We start from the raw sequence: 19,489 nt of genomic DNA on the forward strand, positions 1-19,489 counted from the left end.
GACATGTGAGGGAAGGCAGTGCTGCCCAGACAGAGGGGGCGGGAAGCCCTTCAGGCAGGAGTGGGTTACTGGAGAGCACAGCCAGGCCTCTTGGCTTGCTCTCTACTCCCCCCACCCCAGCAATCAAACCCACTGGATCGAACAACCTGTTGAGCGCACAGGCTGTTGATCTTTCCCCCTTTTCCCAGCCTTTAGCCCCCTCCTGGCCTCATGTTCTCTGTTACTCGGCTTCGGGTCTTTATAATCACCCTTCACACACACCCTGAGTGCCTTTTGCTCTTTTTTCCCTTCTCCCTATAGTCTTCTGGAAAAACTCAACTTTTTGAATCACAGTCTGCAAAACTGAAAACAAGTTAACATAAAATCAGCAGCATGTGTAGTTGCATTTGTCTGTTTTCACTGACTTAAAGGACTTACATGGCTTTTAAAAAGTATTTATTTTGATTTTTAATTATGGTGAAATACACCTAACAAAACTTGCCATCTTAACCATTCTGAAGTGTGCCATTCAGAGGTGCGCCATTCAGAAGTGCTGAGTACATTCACATTGTGCAGCCAGTTTCCAGAACTCGTTCCATCTTGCAGAACTTAAGCTGTCTATCATTAAAGTAACAATTCACTGTTTTTATATTTTTATAAAATATAAATATCCCCACCCACCCCCCAGCTCCTGGCGGCCGCCACTCACAATTGTATGTGGCTGGGCAAAACAAATGATTAACATTGGCTAACTTTTCTTCCTATTTCTGTGGATGAACATGCTGTTTTCTAAAGCAGCCCGTTAGCCTAGTAAGCCTATTTCTTCTTACCCACCCAAGGGCACTGCTCTGACAATCCTCCCCTTTTCTCCTGCATCTCCAGTCCATCCCCACCCCCGCTACTGGGCCATTCTCCATAGCATAAAATACATATTTTTTTCTCATGTGGGAAAATTTTTTATTTCTTGGCCTAGTACCTTCCTCCAGCTATTGTCTCCTTTCTCTGTTGTGTAGCTAAACATTCTAAATAGATGGCGTATACTCATCTGTCCCTATTCTCTACCGCCCCCCACCACCCTTTGGTTTCACTTCACTGACTGCTCTTATCAGTGTTGGCTGATGACTTCCATGTTGCTAAATTCAGTGGTGAACTTTTTGTGCCCATTCTTTTGTGTGTGTGTGTCTGGGGGGGTGGGGGGCACAGAGTTTTATTAAAATATAAAAACAGAGAAAGTTTCTGACATAGACATCAGAAGGGGGACGGAGAGTGCCCCCCTTACTAGTCTTATCAAGGCCTTATATATTTTTGCCCATTCTTAATTTGGCCCAGTTGATCATTTCTTCTTCCTAAAAATACTTTCTCACTTGGTGTGGTAGGCAAAATAATGGTCCTCCCCAAATGTCCATGTTCTGATCCTTAGAGCCTGCAAATATATTGTCTTACATAGAAAAAGGGACTTTGTGGATGTGGTTGAGTGAAGGATCTTGCGGTGGGGAGGTAATTCTCCTGGGTTAGTCAAGTGGTCTGGGTCCTTAGAAGAGCAAGGAGAGCAGGAGTAAGAGATGTGACTGGGGAAACAGAAGTTGGAGAGATGCATTTTGAAGATAGAAGGAAAGGGCCATGATACTACAATAAATGTCAAGATGCTACGTCTATGTTGTTTTAGGCCACCAGGTTTCTGATGCTGTGTTTCTGGCAGCAGGAGGAGGCTGGGACGCCACATGTTCTAACTTTCCTCTCTAGTCTCTTGTCTTTTCAGGCTCCTTTGTTGATTCTTCCCTTCTTCTCCTCTTAATTTTGAGTAATTAGCTCTCTTCCCTAGTTAGTTTCACTGACAGTTCCTTTCATCCTGTTTGATGACTTTAAATAACAATTTTTGTGCTGATGATCCCCTAATTTACATCTCTAGGGTTGACCTCTTCCTTGAACTTGAGACCCATACATCCAGCCTCCTGCTCTGAGTGTTACTGAGTTGGATAACCTGAAAGACATTTCAGACTTGACCTGTCCCAAACCAGACTCTTCCTCTTCCCCCCAAATTTGTCTCATGGTCTTCCCTATCTCAGTAGATGGACCCTCTCATCATTCCTGTTGATCTGAACTACAGCTTGAATCTGACACCTGTTACCACCTCTGCTGCTGCCACCTGGTGGGAGTCTCCACCATCTTCACTTGAATTATCCCAGTAGCTTCCTGTCTGCTCTCCCTGCTGCCTCTTGTCCTCCAGCCATCAGTCTGTCTTCAACATAGTAACCAGAGTGATCCACTAAAATAGAAGTTGGATCATGCCCCACTCTGCTCAGAACACTCTAGTCATGTGGGTTCCTTGCCAAGCACTCTCCAAGGGCCCTTGTACTTGACTGTTTCTTCTGCCTGGAATGATCTTCCCCAGATGGTCACATGACTTGTTCTCGAACCACCTCCTTCCAAATGCTTTGCCTTTTTGTTCTCTAGAGTTCTTATCTTCAGCTGGTAAATAAGTAAAATATAGTGTATTATTTATTTCTTTTCTCTCTTTGAATGTAAACTTGAAGGCAGAAAGTTTTGGTCTTTTTGTTACCTTTTGGCTCAGAGCCTAGAACAGTGTTGGACACACAATAAGAGTCCACATATATGTCAGGCTGCTTGGAAGGGTTGGGGTATAAAAGTCTGATTGGAGTGAGTTTAGTGACCTGGTAGGAGAGAGGGTGGGGACCAGGAGGAGAGACAGCTCTGTCGAGTAGTTCCGCTGTAAGGGGAGCAGGCATGTGCACGGTAGCTGGGGAGGGACACGTGGTCAGAAGGTAGAGCAGTGTGTGTGCGTGCTAGGGGGAATGCTTCTGGAGGGAGAGACGGCTGGGGACCCGCAGGTGCCAGTCCCAGACACTTGAGTCTTGGAGGCAGCAGATGGGGTGCCCATGCATAAGTGACAGAGTGGCCGAGGGAGGCACACAGAGCTTGTCTGTGGGCTTGGGAGGGCAGAGCATTTGAGGGTGGCCACGGGTAAGTTCCCCAAAGTGAGCATCTCACCGCTGCGTTTCAACTGCATTTTTTTCTTTGGCTCATAAAACTATCACAGGTTCTTTTTCTGGGTTGTAATTATTTGTGTGAATGAATTATTTCCCTTGTACAACTTCATGGAGTGTGAGAATTGATTTTTTTTTTTTTTTTTTAAATCTCAAAAAGTAGTGTTTTACTTGTCATTTTCTGCCACAGGCCCTGAAACATTTTAATGAAATTAACCATTACAAAAATAATTCAGCAGTGATGAAGGTAACCAACCTAACGACCCCAGCAGCTTGTTCCTAGACTGTGCCACCAGTCTTGAAGAATAAGTTTCACTGTCCTTTTTACCCTCGGTGACTGAAATTGTCTCTCTCCTTTGTTTTCTCTTTGGCTCACTCCCCTTCCACCAAGAACATCCTGTTGTTTCCTTGTCCCCGAGGAGCCTAGAAGTACCTGATCTTTGGCATCAGGCCTAATTTGGAATCCCTCAACAGTTCACCTTCCAGTATTCATATTGAGGCAGCGTCTAATAGTCAGACACTGTTTGCCAGAGAAACTCTGTGGGGAATTCTTAAATCTGGGTTACCTATGATTGTGCTGAACTCTCTCACCTTGACCACCTGCATTCAGAGGAAGCAAAATCTGTATCACGGACACTCACTTTCAGTTTATCCCATGGAACTACTGGCGTCTCTAGTGCTTTGTTTCAAAGCACCGAACTCTCTTGATCCTTTAAAGCCTTTTTAGCTATGACAAACCTAGACAGCATATTAAAAAGCAGAGACATCACTTTGCCAAGTCTGTATAGTCAAAGCTATCGTTTTTCTAGTTGTCATGTACTAATGTTGGGCCATAAAGAAGGCTAAGTGCCAAAGGATTGGTGCTTTTGAATTGTGGTATTGGAGAAGACTCTTGAGAGTCCCTTTTACAGCAAGGAGATCAAACCAATCAACCCCAAATATTCATTGGAAGGACTGATGCTGAAGCTTCAGTACTATCGGCCACCTGATGTGAAGAGCTGACTTATTGAAAAAGACCCCGATGCTGGGAAAGATTGAAGGCAGGAGGAGAAGGGGGCGACAGAGAATGAGATGGTTGGATGGCATCACCGACTCAATGGACATGAGTTTGAGCAAAATTAGGGAGATAGTGAAGGACAGGGAAGCCTAGTGTGCTGCAGTCCATGGGGTTGCAAAGAGTTGGACACGACTTAGCAGCTGAACAACAGCAACAACAACATACATACTTCAGTGTTAATCTCACCATCCCCACATGTAATTAATTACATCAGTTTTTTTTAAACACAAATCATCCTTTGTCTTTTTTTACTTCCTGAGGTTGAGTGTGGTTCACCACTTTTTCCCAAGGATACCCTTTCTTATGCTTTGGTTCTTCTGCAGTTTCTTCCCCAAACAATGAGTTGCAACCCATTAATTGGGCCTGAAGTCAGTCTGGTAGATAATAACCAACCTTTTTCTTTTTTTTAAATGAGATGGCAGATAGAATGCTCTGCACACACTGAAGGAAGTATTGTCTAATGAAACTTTGGTTTCTTTTTTAATATATATTTATATAAAGTGTATTTCTTAGCATGGGTCACATTCAAAAGCATTTAAAAACTTCTGTCTTACCAGACTGTATATTTTGCTGAACAAGAGGTTTAATGCTTACACAGATTAAGAAATATAATCTTAAAGGTCCATTTTATTTATTTATTTTTAATCGAGTTTTTTTTGTTTTGTCTACTGAATTTGTTATAATGTTGCTTCTGTTTTATGTTTTGGGTTTTTGGCTATGAGGCATGTGGAATCTTGGCTCTCCAACCAGGGATCAAACCCACACCCCCTACATTGAAAGGTGAAGTCTTAACCACTGGACTACCAGGGAAGTCCCTGTAGGTCCATTTTAGAGCTATGGTTTTGAGTCCACAGCTCCTCAGCGAAGCCCACGATACTGAATCTGTTGTGTGGCTTTTATTGTCTTAGTTTTCACACTCAAGAAATGGGTGCTTACTTTTGTATTTCAGATGGATATGCAAAGACTATTTAATGACGTAATATGAAGAAAGCAGTTTTGAAATTTTCAGAGATGGGGCAATATTATTTCATATATGACTGTAAATCTCTCTGTTTATTTGTAGAGCTTTTATAGGAATAGGCATTTTGAAGTCCTTTGTCAGATTCACCTCTTTGTACAATTGCCTCACTTCAGGTAGTTCAGAAAGGTCCCATTTTGTTGACAGGAGTAAGTGCCTTTGATTTTTTTGCCAGCCAGTCCATTGTCTACAGGTTCCAGCCTATTGGACTTGGGTGTTAGGGGAGAAACTGCTAACCTCCCCCAGAAGTCTTTGCAGTTATGCCTGTGTCATTATTTATTGTTTCTTTCTTTTTGGTCTCACTTGTATTTAGACAAAGAGGCAGCTGAACGTCTTTCAAAAACAGTAGATGAAGCATGTCTGTTACTAGCCGAATATAACGGGCGCCTGGCGGCGGAGCTGGAAGACCGACGCCAGCTGGCTCGGATGTTGGTGGAGTACACCCAGAACCAGAAAGACGTTTTGTCAGAAAAGGAGAAAAAACTGGAAGTGAGTACACGGCAAGGCAGACCCAAACTCCCCAAGTTTACCTTCCTGGAGCCCACATTAGGAGGGTTTTATTATGCCTTAATTAGCACTTTTTTATTTAAAACATTCATGAGATGAGAACATCCATCAGATACTGTAATGATTTAAACCAAGTTGAAAATTGAAGTCATGTTTTTTATATGTCCAGGAAAGAACAAAGTGGAATGCAGAAAGCAAGCAATGAAGTCTTAAATCACAGCATTTAGGGTCTCATTGCTTTAGTTTGAACTCATATTTCAAGAAAAACAATTGTAGATTGAGGTTTGAGAAGAATAGGCATTCAGCACAGCCAAGGAATGATTGCATTTGGGAAATGCTTAAAACTTTCTTTTGGATTATATTGAGATTTATTTCCAACTTGTATCCTTTCTAAGGCCAGTAAGTAGTGTGCCTCCAAGCTCTGTCTGCAGTCTGTTCTAAAATTCCACATAAACCTAATAATGTTTGTGGAGCCCAGTTCTCAAACTGTTGAGAAGGAGCTGATTTTTACCCTGAGTTGACATTGTCTGAATGCCCTTGGAGAGCAGCTCCAGAACTAGTTTCTCTCCATGCATTTGTCTGGCTTAATTAAATACCTGGTGGTTTATCTCAGTCCTTTGATAACTGAACCAGAAGTGTGGATATCTGGGAACTTTTGCTTGCATCCTGCAGCTAAGCTTCCTTTTAAGGAATGTCTGCCCTTCTTTTTTTCAAAGATATATAGAGAAGAGTTGCAACCAGTGGCTTGGGAAGGGAAGACAGTTTTGAGGTGAAGAATCAGTCACTTCTTACAGGAAACAAGAGTAGATCAGGGAGGGAGGGGATTGTCCCCATCTGCCAACCCTGCACTCAAGAAACGCTTTCTCTGGCCCAGAGGGACGGAAAAGTGAGCTAGCCCTGAGGCTGCCATGATTATGTTTGCCTTTCAACACAGTCATTTGACTTGTGCAGGGAAATGAAAGATGGCGCTTCTTGCCATGTCGTTACTGCAATGATTACGGGAGCTGTGATGGGTAGTGGTAGGGGGAACTTCATATTCCTAGCCAGCTTGAAAGTGGAAGATGGGAAAGAGATATAAAAATAGTATGGCTTAGATTTAGAAATCAACACTGACCAGAAATCCTAAAGGGAGTTTCATAGGCAGTACCAGACGGTCATTTATCTGAAATGCTCATCTTTCACTGAGGAAGCATTTTCAACCCTGTGCCCCAGGACTAATAAGAGAGTGTAATTAATGATTCTGGTTGTAAGTCACCATACCATCTGTTGAACTGCCCCTTGGCGACACATTAAGGGCTTTCTCTGATCTGTCAGACATTGATTATCATGAGCAGCTGCTGTTGGGTGGAACGTGGCAGGCTACCATAGAGGACAGAGTCTTTGAGAAGGAGATTGGGTTGGTAGAGTGAATTAACCCTTTGTTCGTCTCCTTTCCTCATGGTTGCACTTTCCTCCCTATATTTCTTCTGGGGGAATCTTCCTGGTTTCTGTAGAACCAATGGTTTGCTAAATGCCACAGGAGATTATTAGGGCAGAAATGGATCAGAGATTTGGATCCGTTGCTTTCCAGCCCCAATTTTTTTACTCACTTGGGCATTGGAATTCCATCACTTTAAGAATCAGAACAGGTATGTCCCATCACCTGAAAGTATAGACTCTGAACTCCCAGTTCTTATCCCAAACCATGTCTGTCAGCCACATGAGTGAAAACTATTCATTGTAAAAATGGAGCTAAATTTGCTACATTTTAAAAAAGCAAACTGTTAGATATAAGATGTTGAGAAATGGTTTTCATTCTTTATCCATGTTTGCTAAAAATATGAACAATCTGCTCCCTAGAATCTGAGATTTTTTTCTCATATCCCATAATAGACTGATCTTAATTCCATTATATCTTTATGATGATGATAAAACTTAATAAGTATGTGCCACTTGAAAGACACATTATTACTATGATTTCTTCTAAATCTTCCAAAAGTGTCTTATTGATAGGGACAGTACATAAAGTATATGTATTTTTTTAACATTCTTTTTTTTTTTTTTTAACATTACTAGTCCTTGTTTTAAAACTGCCACATCAGAAGAGTAATGAAATCTACTTTTATTTTTTAATCTTTTCATTGCCATCAGTGTATGAACATAGAATTCTTAGAACTCTGGAAATGTTGTTACTTGCTTGAGAGTCTCTTTTCTTCCCAGAGTTCTAATTTGGTAACACATAACATTTTTTTCTACAGGTTTATATCTTCCTTATATAATGAGTGTACCTCTTTATTCTTTCACTTGAGAATTTTATCTTAGATTCTCAGTGTCTCCTGAACTTTGGGATAGGAAGTATAATGATTCAGAGCCTAGGATGATTCAGATCCTGAGACGTAGAAGACAAGAGTTATGGCTCCCAGAGAAATTGTGTTTCTGCCCTCAAGGAAATAATGTTTTTGCATAAACAGGATGGTTGAACGTAAAACCAAACCAAGGGATTGTATGTAATATAGATCAAGGAGGCAGCTGGCAATTAGGATTGTGGTTGCACTTACGATTGTGGTTTAAGGTTAAGTCTAAACTTCCGGGCAGGCAATAAAGACTTTTCATAAGAGGAAGTAGCAACTGAAGAAGGGAAATACATTTGTAAATGGAGAACAACCACACTGGTGCAGACAGATGAGTAAAGGAAGACAAAGACAGAAGGTACGGGAAGCGGGGTCCCAGAGCCCTCCTGTGGGAATTAGGTGTCATACTCTTTCAACAACAACAAAACTCTTTTAGCAGCTGCTCATTCAGCCATGAAGTTAGCAGAACCCATGCCAGGCAGGAGGTAAGTGGAGATGAGCAGGATATGTGCTCTCCTTTAGTGAGCTTCCACTCTAGTAGAAGCAAGAATGAAGTTAAAGTAGAATGTGAGAAATGTTCTCAATAAGGGGAATACCTTAACTCACTATGTCTAAGCTAAAATCAACTGAGGAAAGTTGAAAATGTTATTTGTTTAATACACTGTATCAATCAGACATTTATTTAAAATAGAAGTGAATTATAAAATGCACAGACAGTTTTTGAACAATGCTGTGCTTTCAGTGGGCTTCTCTGGTGGCTCAGTGGTAAAGAATCCACTTGCCAATGCAGGAGACATGGGTTCGATCCCTGGGTGGGGAAGATCCCCTGGAGAAGGAAATGACCACCTACTCCAGTATTCTTGCCTGGGAAATCCCTTGGACAGAGGAGCCTGGCAAGCTACAGTTCATGGGATTGCAAAGAGTCAGATGCAACCTAGCAACTCAACGAAAATGCCTTCAGCAGGTCTTCCAGAGTTCACTAGAATAGGTGTTCTTTGGCAGCTCTTCCAGTATCAGAAACGTAATTTTTTTCAGTAAATACTTGTTCTGGGAGTGAAATTCATCACCTGATACAGCCTTACTCAATGAAGAGGGTTTTTTAGGTTACATTTAAAAACTAATTCTTGGTTGTAAAGACTATATTAGTAAAGAAAGGTGAGTATTTGATGGAAACTGTGGGTTTCCTCCTTTGTATTTTTTTTTCCTTTAAAGAGAATCATGATTCATTTTTTCTTTGTTTACCTTTTTTTTCTTTTCTTTTTTCCCCATGCTATTGCTTTTGGATATTATAATAGACATTGGCCTTAAACTCCAGGCAAGTTAGAAGGAAAGCTGCTTAATATTTGTCATGCTTTTGTCATGAACATGAGAAAACATAGAAATGGGAAAGAGGACATGCAGCAGGAAGCACAAATAGCAGCCTGAAAGGGAGGATCAGGAATGTGGAAGAGGTAGAAGAAAGTGAATTCAAAAAAGGAAAAGGAGCCAGAAAAGCCTCTAAAACTTCAGTTCTTAGAGCAAAGGGAGAATTTGTTTCTGGGGGATAGAGGTGACCATTAACCCCAAGTGATTGCTAGAAGCTCACAAGCCATAGAGTAGGGTGGACAGAGTTCCAGTCTTGTCACTTTGGAGAAAGCCTGATATGGTATATTCCATCTGGGCATATGCAAAGGGAAAAGAGAGAGGGAGGGAAATCTTACTTGTACATGCATTGAAGAAAAAAATCAAAATGGGGAAGGTGCTCATAATTTTGACACATTGGTCCTTTTTTTTAAACATCATGATGTTTGTTGACATTCTAGCAAAGCTCTAGAACTGAAAGGAGACAGATCTGTGTGTGATGTCCCTGCCAGTGGTACACACACAGACTGTATGCCACACAGAGACGAACTCTGGAGAACTGTGTTCCTGTCTGCAGATGTTTTAAAAATATGAGGTGAAACATGAAAATAATAATCCTTTTAAAGTATATGCATTTCAGCGACACATAGTACATTCATAGTATTGAGTAACCACCACCTGTATCAAATTCTAAAATAGCTCGCTTTCTGTCAGAGCAAAAGAAAACCCTGTACCCCATTAACCAGTCTCTCCCTGTGTGCCCCTCCTCCCAGCCCCTCGTAACCACCAATCAGCTTTCTGTGCCCATGGATTTGCCAGCACTGGATATTTCATATAATTGGGTCTGGCTTCTTTCACTTAGCATGTTTTGGGATTTATCCAGGTTGTAGCATGTATTAGTACTTCATTTCTTCTTATGGCTGAATTGTCCATTTTATAGATATGCAAAAATGTCTACCCGTCCATCTGCTGATGCACGGTTGGGCTGTTTCCACCTTGTGGCCATTATGAATGGTGTTGCCATAAACAGTTGTGTACACGTTTTTGTGTGGGCATATGTTTTATTTCTCTTGGGTCTATGTATACCTGGGAATAGAATTACTGAGTCGTAAAGTGAAGTCTATGTTTAACTTTTTGAGGAGATGCCAGAACTGGTTCCCATAGCAGCTGTGCCATTTCCCATTCCCACTAGCAGTGTATGAGGCTTCTTTTCTCACATCCTTGTCAACACTTGGCGTTGTCTGCCCTTTTTAAGTTCTAGCTATCCTGGCGGATGTGAAGTCGTATCGTGTGGTTTTGATTTGCATTTCCCTGGTGACTAACGAGGATGAGCATCTTAGCATGTGCTTGTTAGCCATTTGTGTATCTTTTTTAAGAGCATGTTTGTTCAAGTCCTGTGCCCAAATTTGAACTGAGTTGTTTGTTCTTGAATTGTAAGAGTTCTTGGTATGTTGTGAATATCAGGCTTCTACCAGTTAAATGCTTTGCAAATATTTTGTTCCATTCTGTAAGTTGTTTTTTCACCTTCTTCAGTATGCTGTTTGAAGCAGTAAGTTTTGATAAGATCTAAATTGTTTTTTCAAAAAAAAAATAATAATAATAATAAATTGTTTTTTCTTGTGTTGCTTACGTTTCGGTGTTACATTTAAGAATCCAACGTTTCGGTGTTACATTTAAGAATCCATTGCAAAATCCAGGTCATAGGAGGACTTATTCCTGTGTTTTCTTCTAGGAGTTTTTTAGTTCTAGCTTTTACATTGAGGTTATTGAGCTCATTTTTGTGTGTGATGTGAGGTGGGCAGGGGAGTGTGAGCGTACCTCCTTTATTTGATACAGATGCCTAGTTGCCCTGGCACTGTTTGTCGTTCCCCACTGAATACTTAGTACTTTTGTTAAAAATTGATTGGTCATAGATGTATGGGTTTATTTCTTGACTCTGTTCTGTTCCACTGGTCTGTGTGTCTGTCCTATGCCAGTATCACACACAACTACTTTTAAAGTGACCTCTGTAGCTTCATAGTAAGTTTTAAGATCAGAAAATGTGAGTCCTCAAACTTCGTTCTGTTTTAGTGTCATTTGGCTGTTCAGGGCCTCTTTCAGTTCTGTGGGAATTTGAGGATCAGCTTTTCCATTCCAATAAAGTTTGTTGGAATTTTCATAGGAGTTGTGTTGAATCTGGGCACTATTGCCATCTTAAGTCTTAAGCCTTCCAGTCCCTGAACGTGAAATGTCTTCCCATTTAGTTAGATAATTCTTTAATTTCTGCTGCAGAATTTTCAGACATGCTAGAGCATCGTTTCCCAGCGCATTTGGTTTTACGAGGCCTTGTTTAGGGGCCCTCAGTGTCCGGAGCCGCAGTGGACGGCAGTGTGCGCCTCTCCTTACAGTAGGCAGTGTTTACCCACCTCTGGAAGGCCTGCGTGTGTACACATGTGCGTTTAACAAAGTCACCAGGGCACAGGCAAGACTGCCAGCTTTATTCTGCAGAGGAGAGGCCTGGATGTCTAGGTAAGGTCTTTAACAGGATTATGGAGCTGGATAGGACCTCAGAAGGTGTATAGTCCAGCTTCTGAATCATATAGTCTTCTCTTCAGACCCAGAGTTAGTCCAGACCAGAAATACAATTTAAAGCAGACATCTTGTCATTTTATCAAGTTTGTGTTTTGGTTTATTTATTGTGGTTTTAAATTTTTATTTATTTATTTCATTAGGTCAGGTCACAGCAGAAAGACACTCTATACAGAAGAGTAGCCAGAGTTGATCATTTCAGCAGTCCCAAGAATCTTATTTTAGAGACATGCTGTCTTATATAGGGGCATTAAAATGGTTGCAGGAAAGCATTCTGGAATGGCCCCTGAGAAAACCTTTCTGAGTTTGAGAGAGCGCACTTTGCCACCAAGCTTCTAAGTACCCTCCTGCCATAACTCTGCATTCTCTTACTCTGAGAAGAAGGGAGAAATTGGTCACTGAACTTGGGCCTGTTTCTGTGTCTCCCAAACTTGGTAGGTCGCCCTCCACTGTAATGAATACTCAAGAGTACATGTGACTTTTCCTTTGAGACTCTGGTGGCTCAGATGGTAAAGAATCTGCCTGTAGTGCAGGAGACATGGGTTCGATCCCTGGGTCAGGAAGATCCCCTGGAGAAGGGAATGGCTACCCACTCCAGTATTCTTGCCTGAAGAATTTCATGAACAGAGGAGCCTGGCAGGCTGTATAGTCGATGGGGTCACAAAGAGTTGGACACAACTGAGTGACTAACACTTTCACACTTTCACTTTCACTTAAGACAGCACAGCACAGCTGGGAAGGGGGAAATGGCCCAGAATCCAGCACTGACTTGTGACTTCTTATATCTGTTTGTAATTTGGTTCCAACAAACTTGAAAGATTCTTGGGCTACAGCTCAGGGGGCACTAACGGCATCTGTTATTTCTGGCGGCATCCCCCACCTCCCCGCAGGGTGCAGATGGTGAGAGGTGTTCATTCCAGTAATGGGATGGGCAGTATGTAGAGATAGAGAGCTCCATTTTTGGTCAGCTTTGGACAAATCCTCCCCTTTCTCCATGGTGAGGGAAGCCAATACCTCATTGTCCATTACAGTCAGGGCAGATGGGAGCAGGCGATACAATCCCCCTTTTAGATGAGAAGACAGAGCTCAGTGTTCCTTTGAGCAGTTCAGGGTCACAGAAGGAAGTCAGTGAGGAGAGAACCCCAGTCTGCAGAATCCTGACCCCAGTGATCATCTACCGTGTTCCCTGGGAACTGAGAGGCCCTGCCTGTGGGCCCTCTGTTCTACTCCCTTCCTTAGCGTGTCCCCCCCAGACCAGCAGGCTGTCAGCACCATGGGCAGAAGCAGGCCAGTCTGCTCACACTGGTCACTTGATCAGCGGTGGACTGGTGGGATGGGGTTGTACTTGTGTCCTTCCCCACACAGCAGGCCTTGGCTCGCTCACTGCTTTTTCACCCCTGCTTTGATGTATGTCCCCCCTTTTTTTTTTCTTTTTTTTTTTTAAAGTTTCCCTCCAGTAGGTGGGGACTTTTTGAGTTGCATGGTTCTATAAGTGATTTGGAGTTTGGAGGCTGTATTTAATCCTTGGATTCCTTCCATTCTTTTTAGGTACTGCTGACCCTTTAGCTCAGGCCAGATTTGTAGCTGGAGCTCTTATCTATCGGTGTGTGTGCTTACGGGTGTGTGTGTGTGTCTTTCGATATTAATCTCTCATTACTCCAGGAGAGAAAAGGCCCCATATAATGTACTTCACTTACTTGGTGATCTAAGGGCATGGTTCCCTGACACTTGCAACTTTACTTTGAAAACAGTGACGTGAATTCAAAGCTCTCCCAGCTGTAAATCCATACCTTTAGCCACAGCATTGTTTTCCTATTTATCAACTTTTGATGGTTCCTCCTCCTTCTTGGAACAGCTCCACTGAGTTTTAGCTAGTGTGTGTAGCACTAATTCTTCAGATTTATTTATGAAGTGCATATATACATTGAATAAAAACAGTATTCGAGCCCTGCATCACTGCTTTGTCTGCCAAAATATTCATTCTTTCTTTTTTTTGTTTAAACTAACTTAACTTGGCTAGCTGCCTAACTGCACCAGGTCTTAGTTGCAGCCTGTGGGATCTAGTTCCCTGACCAGGGATTGAACCAGGCCTGCTGCATTGGGAGCTTGGAGTCTTAGCCACCCCACCACCAGAGAAGTCCCCAAACATTCATTCTTACTCAACTAATATTCAGTTCTTTTTCTTTTTTGAATTACAAAAGAAGCACTCACAGGAAACTTAGAAAAAAATAGAATATAAAGAAAAAAAATTCGTAATCTCACTATTCAGAGATATCTACTTTTAATTTTGATATATTTCTTATATTTTTTCCTCCTGTTTTAAAATTAAAATGATCATATGTGCCTTTAAAAACTTTACGTGGTTATTTTCCCTTATTAGCAAAAAACTTTGTAAACATTTTAAATGGTTTCTTGAATATGGTTTGATATTCAATTACTTTTATTGAAGTTGTTTTTTTTTTTTTTTTAACTTTGGGCTAACTTTTAGTATCTGGATTTTTTAATTCCTAGAAATTTAAAAAAATGGATTCTGTATGTGTGCAGATGTCTGCTTGTCTTTAAGTATACTCCAGGTCATATGTATTTCAAGGTCTTTGCCTTCAGTAGGCATTTCTGACTTATGGGTTCTTGATCTTTTTCAAAGCATCTTAAGTAGACTAGAACTTCACTGAGCTTTATAGACAGATAGGTAGAAGATACATAGGTATGTGTGTAATGTGTGTATATACCCACAAGTTAAGGATTAATCTTTGTTTTATGAAGGAGTGAACATTGAAGTAGACAAATTAGACAAATGGGGCTCTCTTCTGGGTTTTAAATTAACTGTTTATATTTGAAACAGCTGTGTGAAGATGGCAACTACTTATTATAACATTGACTTGAGTGAGCATAGCTTTGAGAGCAGAGTTCAGATTACAGACATTTGAGCTCTTGTGTCTAAGTGTCTATTTGACCCAAGGGGTGCATGTTATGTTGAGCAAAGCTCTATTTTGATTTTTATGAATGTTCCTACTCCTGTTCAGGTGGGCCTTCTGCTCCTACCGTAAGTTGTGGTTTTTGAAGAAGGTGAAACTAGATTATGGCATGCTCTGCAATTTTGCAAGTTGTATCTCTGACTTTGTTTTCCCTTATAAAATGAAGGGCTTAAAGTAAGGTCAGAATGAGTCTTTTTCCATGTTTAGAGCAAAAATTTGCTTGCTTATAATAAGGAGTCAACATGAAACCTTTACAAAGTCCCTGAGCTCCCAAAGGTATGGCATGCTTCACGTGAAGAAGTGATGGTACCAGTCAACTTTCTCTATGACTCTGCAAGCCTCCTTATTTGTTCTCCTCCTTATTCAGATTCTTTCAACATCTTTAGGAAAAAGTATGGACATCTCTCTTACTCCAGTCATGAGGTTCTTTGAGAATTTTAAGCAGAGTAACTTTGCGAACTTCAATTCAGCAAAAATTTGCTGGTGGCTTTCTAAGCATTCTTGAGGTTTTGATAATGATTAAAATAGACTCATCCCACTTTTCCTTCATGGCGTCTGGTAGGCGCTGTTTGGTGCTTTTATTTTGCCCACCATTGTTTCTGCTCTGTGGGACATAAGACTCATAAGGAGTTATTCCCAGAAATATACCATTTAACCCCAGTCAGAATTTAGTGATGAGGATCCACAGTGCCCATTCCAGGCTCTTTGTGCCTTTCTCTACTGAGGCCATTCAGTGGTTTTGGCAGCCTCCTATCTTTGGCATGGTTTTTCATTTATAAAATAACAGTTTTACCTTCACCCGTAACAAAGAGGTTCCGGCCCTTGTCCAACCTCATTTGTTAGTGTTTGCCTTTCCTTAGCGCACAGGACCTTTAGGACCAAGTTATTTTCCTTTCTGTGTAAAGAGTCTCCAGTAGGCTGGCTGAAGGGCTCCTTCTCAGCAGGTGTATCATGCCTTGCCTCTCTAATATGGTTTTTACATCACGTTCACACGAGCACACCCCGCGTCATTACTACTCTCCCTTTTTACCACATCACTGCATCGTGGCTCCCCATTTTGCCTCTGCTTACCCCGCTGCAGCTTGGCAGGTACATCTCCATTACTGTCTTTAGAATCCCCCACCAGTAGCCTAGGGCTTCCCAGATGGCTCGGCAGTAAAATAATCAGTCTTCCAGTGCAGGAGCCTCAGGAGACTCAAGTTTGACTCCTGAGTTGGGTAGATCCCCTGGAGGAGGAAATGACAACCTACTCAAGTATTCTCATCTGGAGAAGCCCATGGACAAAGAAGCCTGGAGGGCTACAGTCCATGCAGTTGTAAAGAGCTGGACATGACTGAGCACCCACACACACCAGTAGTCTAATCTCAAAAGCCTAAAGATATTTCTCAGTCTCTGGCTCTCTTTTTCTTTTCTCTTTCTGGCCCTCTCTATAGCATTTAATTGGAGAAGGCAATGGCAACCCACTCCAGTAGTCTTGCCTGGAAAATCCCATGGAAGGAGGAGCCTGGTAGGCTGCAGTCCATGGGGTCGCTAAGAGTCGGACATGACTGAGCGACTTCACTTTCACTTTTCACTTTCATGCATTGGAGAAGGAAATGGCAACCCACTCCAGTGTTCTTGCCTTGAGAGTCCCAGGGACAGGGAAGCCTGGTGGGCTTCCGTCTATGGGGTCACACAGTCGGACATGACTGAGGTGACTTAGCAGCAGCAGTAGCATAGCATTTAATGGGGGCTTCCCTGGTGGCTCAGTTGGTAAAGAATGTGCCTACAATGCAGAAGACCCAGGTTCAATTCCTAGGTCAGAAAGATCTCCTGGAGAAAGAATGGAATGGCAGCCCACTCCAGTATTCTTGCCTGGAGAACGCCATGGACAGAGAAGCCTGGCAGGCTATAGTCCATGTGGTCACAAAGAGTCGGACACGACTTAGTGACTAACAGTCATCTACACGAAAACCAGGAATCCTAACCACCAGACCAGCAAGGGCTAGAGGCTAGAAACTATAGCATTTAATACTGTTTATTACTTTTCGTGTGTTTTCCTTCTCTTGGTTTCTGGATCCCACCTTCTGCTGGTTCTAGGCTTTTTGTCCTTTAATATGCTTTTCTCTATTCTTGCCCAATAAATGGATATTCCTTTAGCTTTTTTCTCATTCTCATTCTCTGAAGTGGCTTCAGCTACCACCTCTATGCTGATGGCTTCAATCTAGGTCTATACCTATATCCTTCCTTGTACTTAAGACCCATGTATCTAATTTCCACAGACACCTCATACTTAATATGATCACATTCACCATCTTCTCCCTTCCAACTGCCATTCATCAAAGCCAGACACTGGGCCTCATCCAGTGTTTCTCTTTGTGCTTTTCCCACCTCCCACGTGAGTCACTTCATTCACCTGATGTCCCAGTCGCTTCTTCAGCTCCACTGCTGCAGCTCTGTAAGACAGCCTCCCGTCACCTCTCTTCCACATTGGAGTAGTTGCCAAGCCATTGTGATTTTTATCTCCTCAGTTTTTCTTGAATTTGTCCTCCTCTTCATCTCTGTCTCCACTTACCGGTGTAGTCCAAACTGACACCATCTCTCACCTGAGTGTGTGAATGCTCAGTCACTCAGTCATGTCCAACTCTTTCTTATTTATTTATTTGACTGAGCTGGGTCTTAGCTACGGCATGTAGGATCTAGATCCCCGACCAGGAATTGAACCTAGGTCCCCTGCATTGGGAGCACCAAGTGGAGTCTTAGCCACCTGGCCACCAGGAAAATCCCTGAATCTGGAGTTTCTGACTCCAAGTTTTTTCTGTTCTACTATGGAGACCTCCCTCCCATGGGAGGGTGACGTACCCTCAGTCTTTTGGGAGAGTTAGGAAATGCATTTTACTTCCTTTTTTTTTTTTTTTTGCTAACGGGAGGAAGTGAAAACTTTTTATTGCTTGTAGAGAGAGCTGTATCAAATGCAAAGCAGTAACCTACAGGCCACCTTGCTCCAGGCAGACCTTTCAGCACTTTAAATTATCACAAACATTGCTTAAAGTTATTTTGTGTGAAAAATGCCCTTTTCCTTTCTACCCTTTGCTTCTCACTGCTGCCCTGCAGGAATACTTGACTCCACCAGTATTGGGCTCGACAAGAGAAACGGCTGAAAGGTCTGCCTGCACCTTTCATGTTTGCACAACATCAATAACTTGGTTTTTTATTAAAATGATTGTTAAGGAAATCAGTTTGTGGGGGCTTTATTTGCATAAAGCTTGTGTTTTTTGAAGGTTAACTTTTTAAAAAATGAATTAATTGTAAATATACTTCCTGTGCATTAGTGGTTTGGTTTTACCTGGTTTTGTATGAGGGACCCATTGTATAACTGGTGTAAACATTTTTGAGGGACCCAGGTGCATTTTAAAATTAGTCTCTTTTTAGAGTATGTTCACAGGCATCTGTTCAATTGTAAATTTTAGCTTTATGATTACATTAAGATTTGAAAATTTGCCCAGTCCCAAAATGGAGTTTGGCCTTCCCAGGTGGCACTTGTGGTAAAGAACCATCTGCCAATACAGAAGACATAAGACATGTGGGTTCAGTCCCTGGATTGGGAAGATCCCCTAGAGGAGATCATGGCAACCCACTCCAGTATTCTTGCTTGGAGAATCCCATGGACAGAGGAGCCTGGTGGACTCCAGTCCCAAAGGTCACAAAGAGTCAGACACAACTGAAGTGACTTCGCACACATGCACGCAAAATGGATTTTATTTTTGTTAGTTTCATTTTTATTAGTTTAATTATGTGTGTTGGGCTTCCCTGGTGGGTCAGATGGTAAAGAATCTGCCTGCAATGCAGGAAACCCAGGTTTGATCCCTGGGTTGGGAAGATTCCCTGGAAGAGGGAATGGCAACCCACTCCAGTGTTCTTGCCTGGAGAATGGGGTGGACAGAGGAGCCTGGCAGGCTGTAGTTGCAAAAGAGTTGGACATGATACATAGTAACTTGTCATTCTTCTTCCCTTGCTTTTGCAAATCCCTCTCGGAAGGGGGTTTTTGTTGTGATAGTAGAAGCTCCCTTAAACCTTTTGTGTAGAGGGTCTTCTGGGGAGAAAGAAATACTCCAAAAACACTTTGTGGTATGATTTCCAGCTTAAGAAGCCAGTTCCCATTTGATTCCGCCAATCAGTTCAGTCCCTCAGTTGTATCTGACTCTTTGCGACCCCATGGACTGCAGCATGCCAGGCTTCCCTGTCCATCACAAACTCCTGTAGCTTGCTTCAGCTTATGTCCATCGAGTCGGTGATGCCATCCAACCATCTCGTCCTCTGTCATCCCCTTCTTCTTCTATCTTCAATCTTTCCCAGCATCAGGGTTTTTTCCAATGAGTCAGTTCTTCACATCAGGTGGCCAAAATATTGGAGCTTCAGCATCAGCATCAGTCCTTCCAATGAATATTCAGAACTGAATTCTTTTAAGATTGACTGGTTTGATCTCCTTGCTGTCCAAGGGACTCTAAAGAATCTTCTCCAACACCACACTCCAAAAGCATCAGTTCTTCAGCACTCAGCTTTCTTTATGGTCCAACTCTCACATCCATACATAACTACTGGAAAAACCATAGCTTTGGCTAGACAGACCTTTGTTGGTGAAGTAATGTATTGCTCTGCGAATACTTCAAATTATAGTCATTTTGTCACTTTCCCTCCTGGGAAACACTGTGTGTACTTTTGGAGAGGGG

The 19,489-nt window shown here is 42.1% G+C and overlaps 1 protein-coding gene across 2 annotated transcripts in view; it reads left to right on the top strand.

Moving 5' to 3' along the window:
- The window catches only part of RPRD1B (regulation of nuclear pre-mRNA domain containing 1B), a 77,595-nt gene that overhangs the window by 24,393 nt on the left and 33,713 nt on the right, over positions 1–19,489 (top strand). For both annotated transcript variants that reach the window (XM_055545018.1, XM_055545017.1), the window contains exon 6: positions 5,373–5,548. In XM_055545018.1, coding sequence (XP_055400993.1) covers positions 5,373–5,548 — 176 coding nt within the window. The remainder of the gene's footprint in view (positions 1–5,372; positions 5,549–19,489) is intronic.

The sequence above is a fragment of the Bubalus kerabau genome, chromosome 13 (genome assembly GCF_029407905.1).
Source record: "Bubalus kerabau isolate K-KA32 ecotype Philippines breed swamp buffalo chromosome 13, PCC_UOA_SB_1v2, whole genome shotgun sequence".
Taxonomy (NCBI): Eukaryota; Metazoa; Chordata; class Mammalia; order Artiodactyla; family Bovidae; genus Bubalus; species Bubalus kerabau.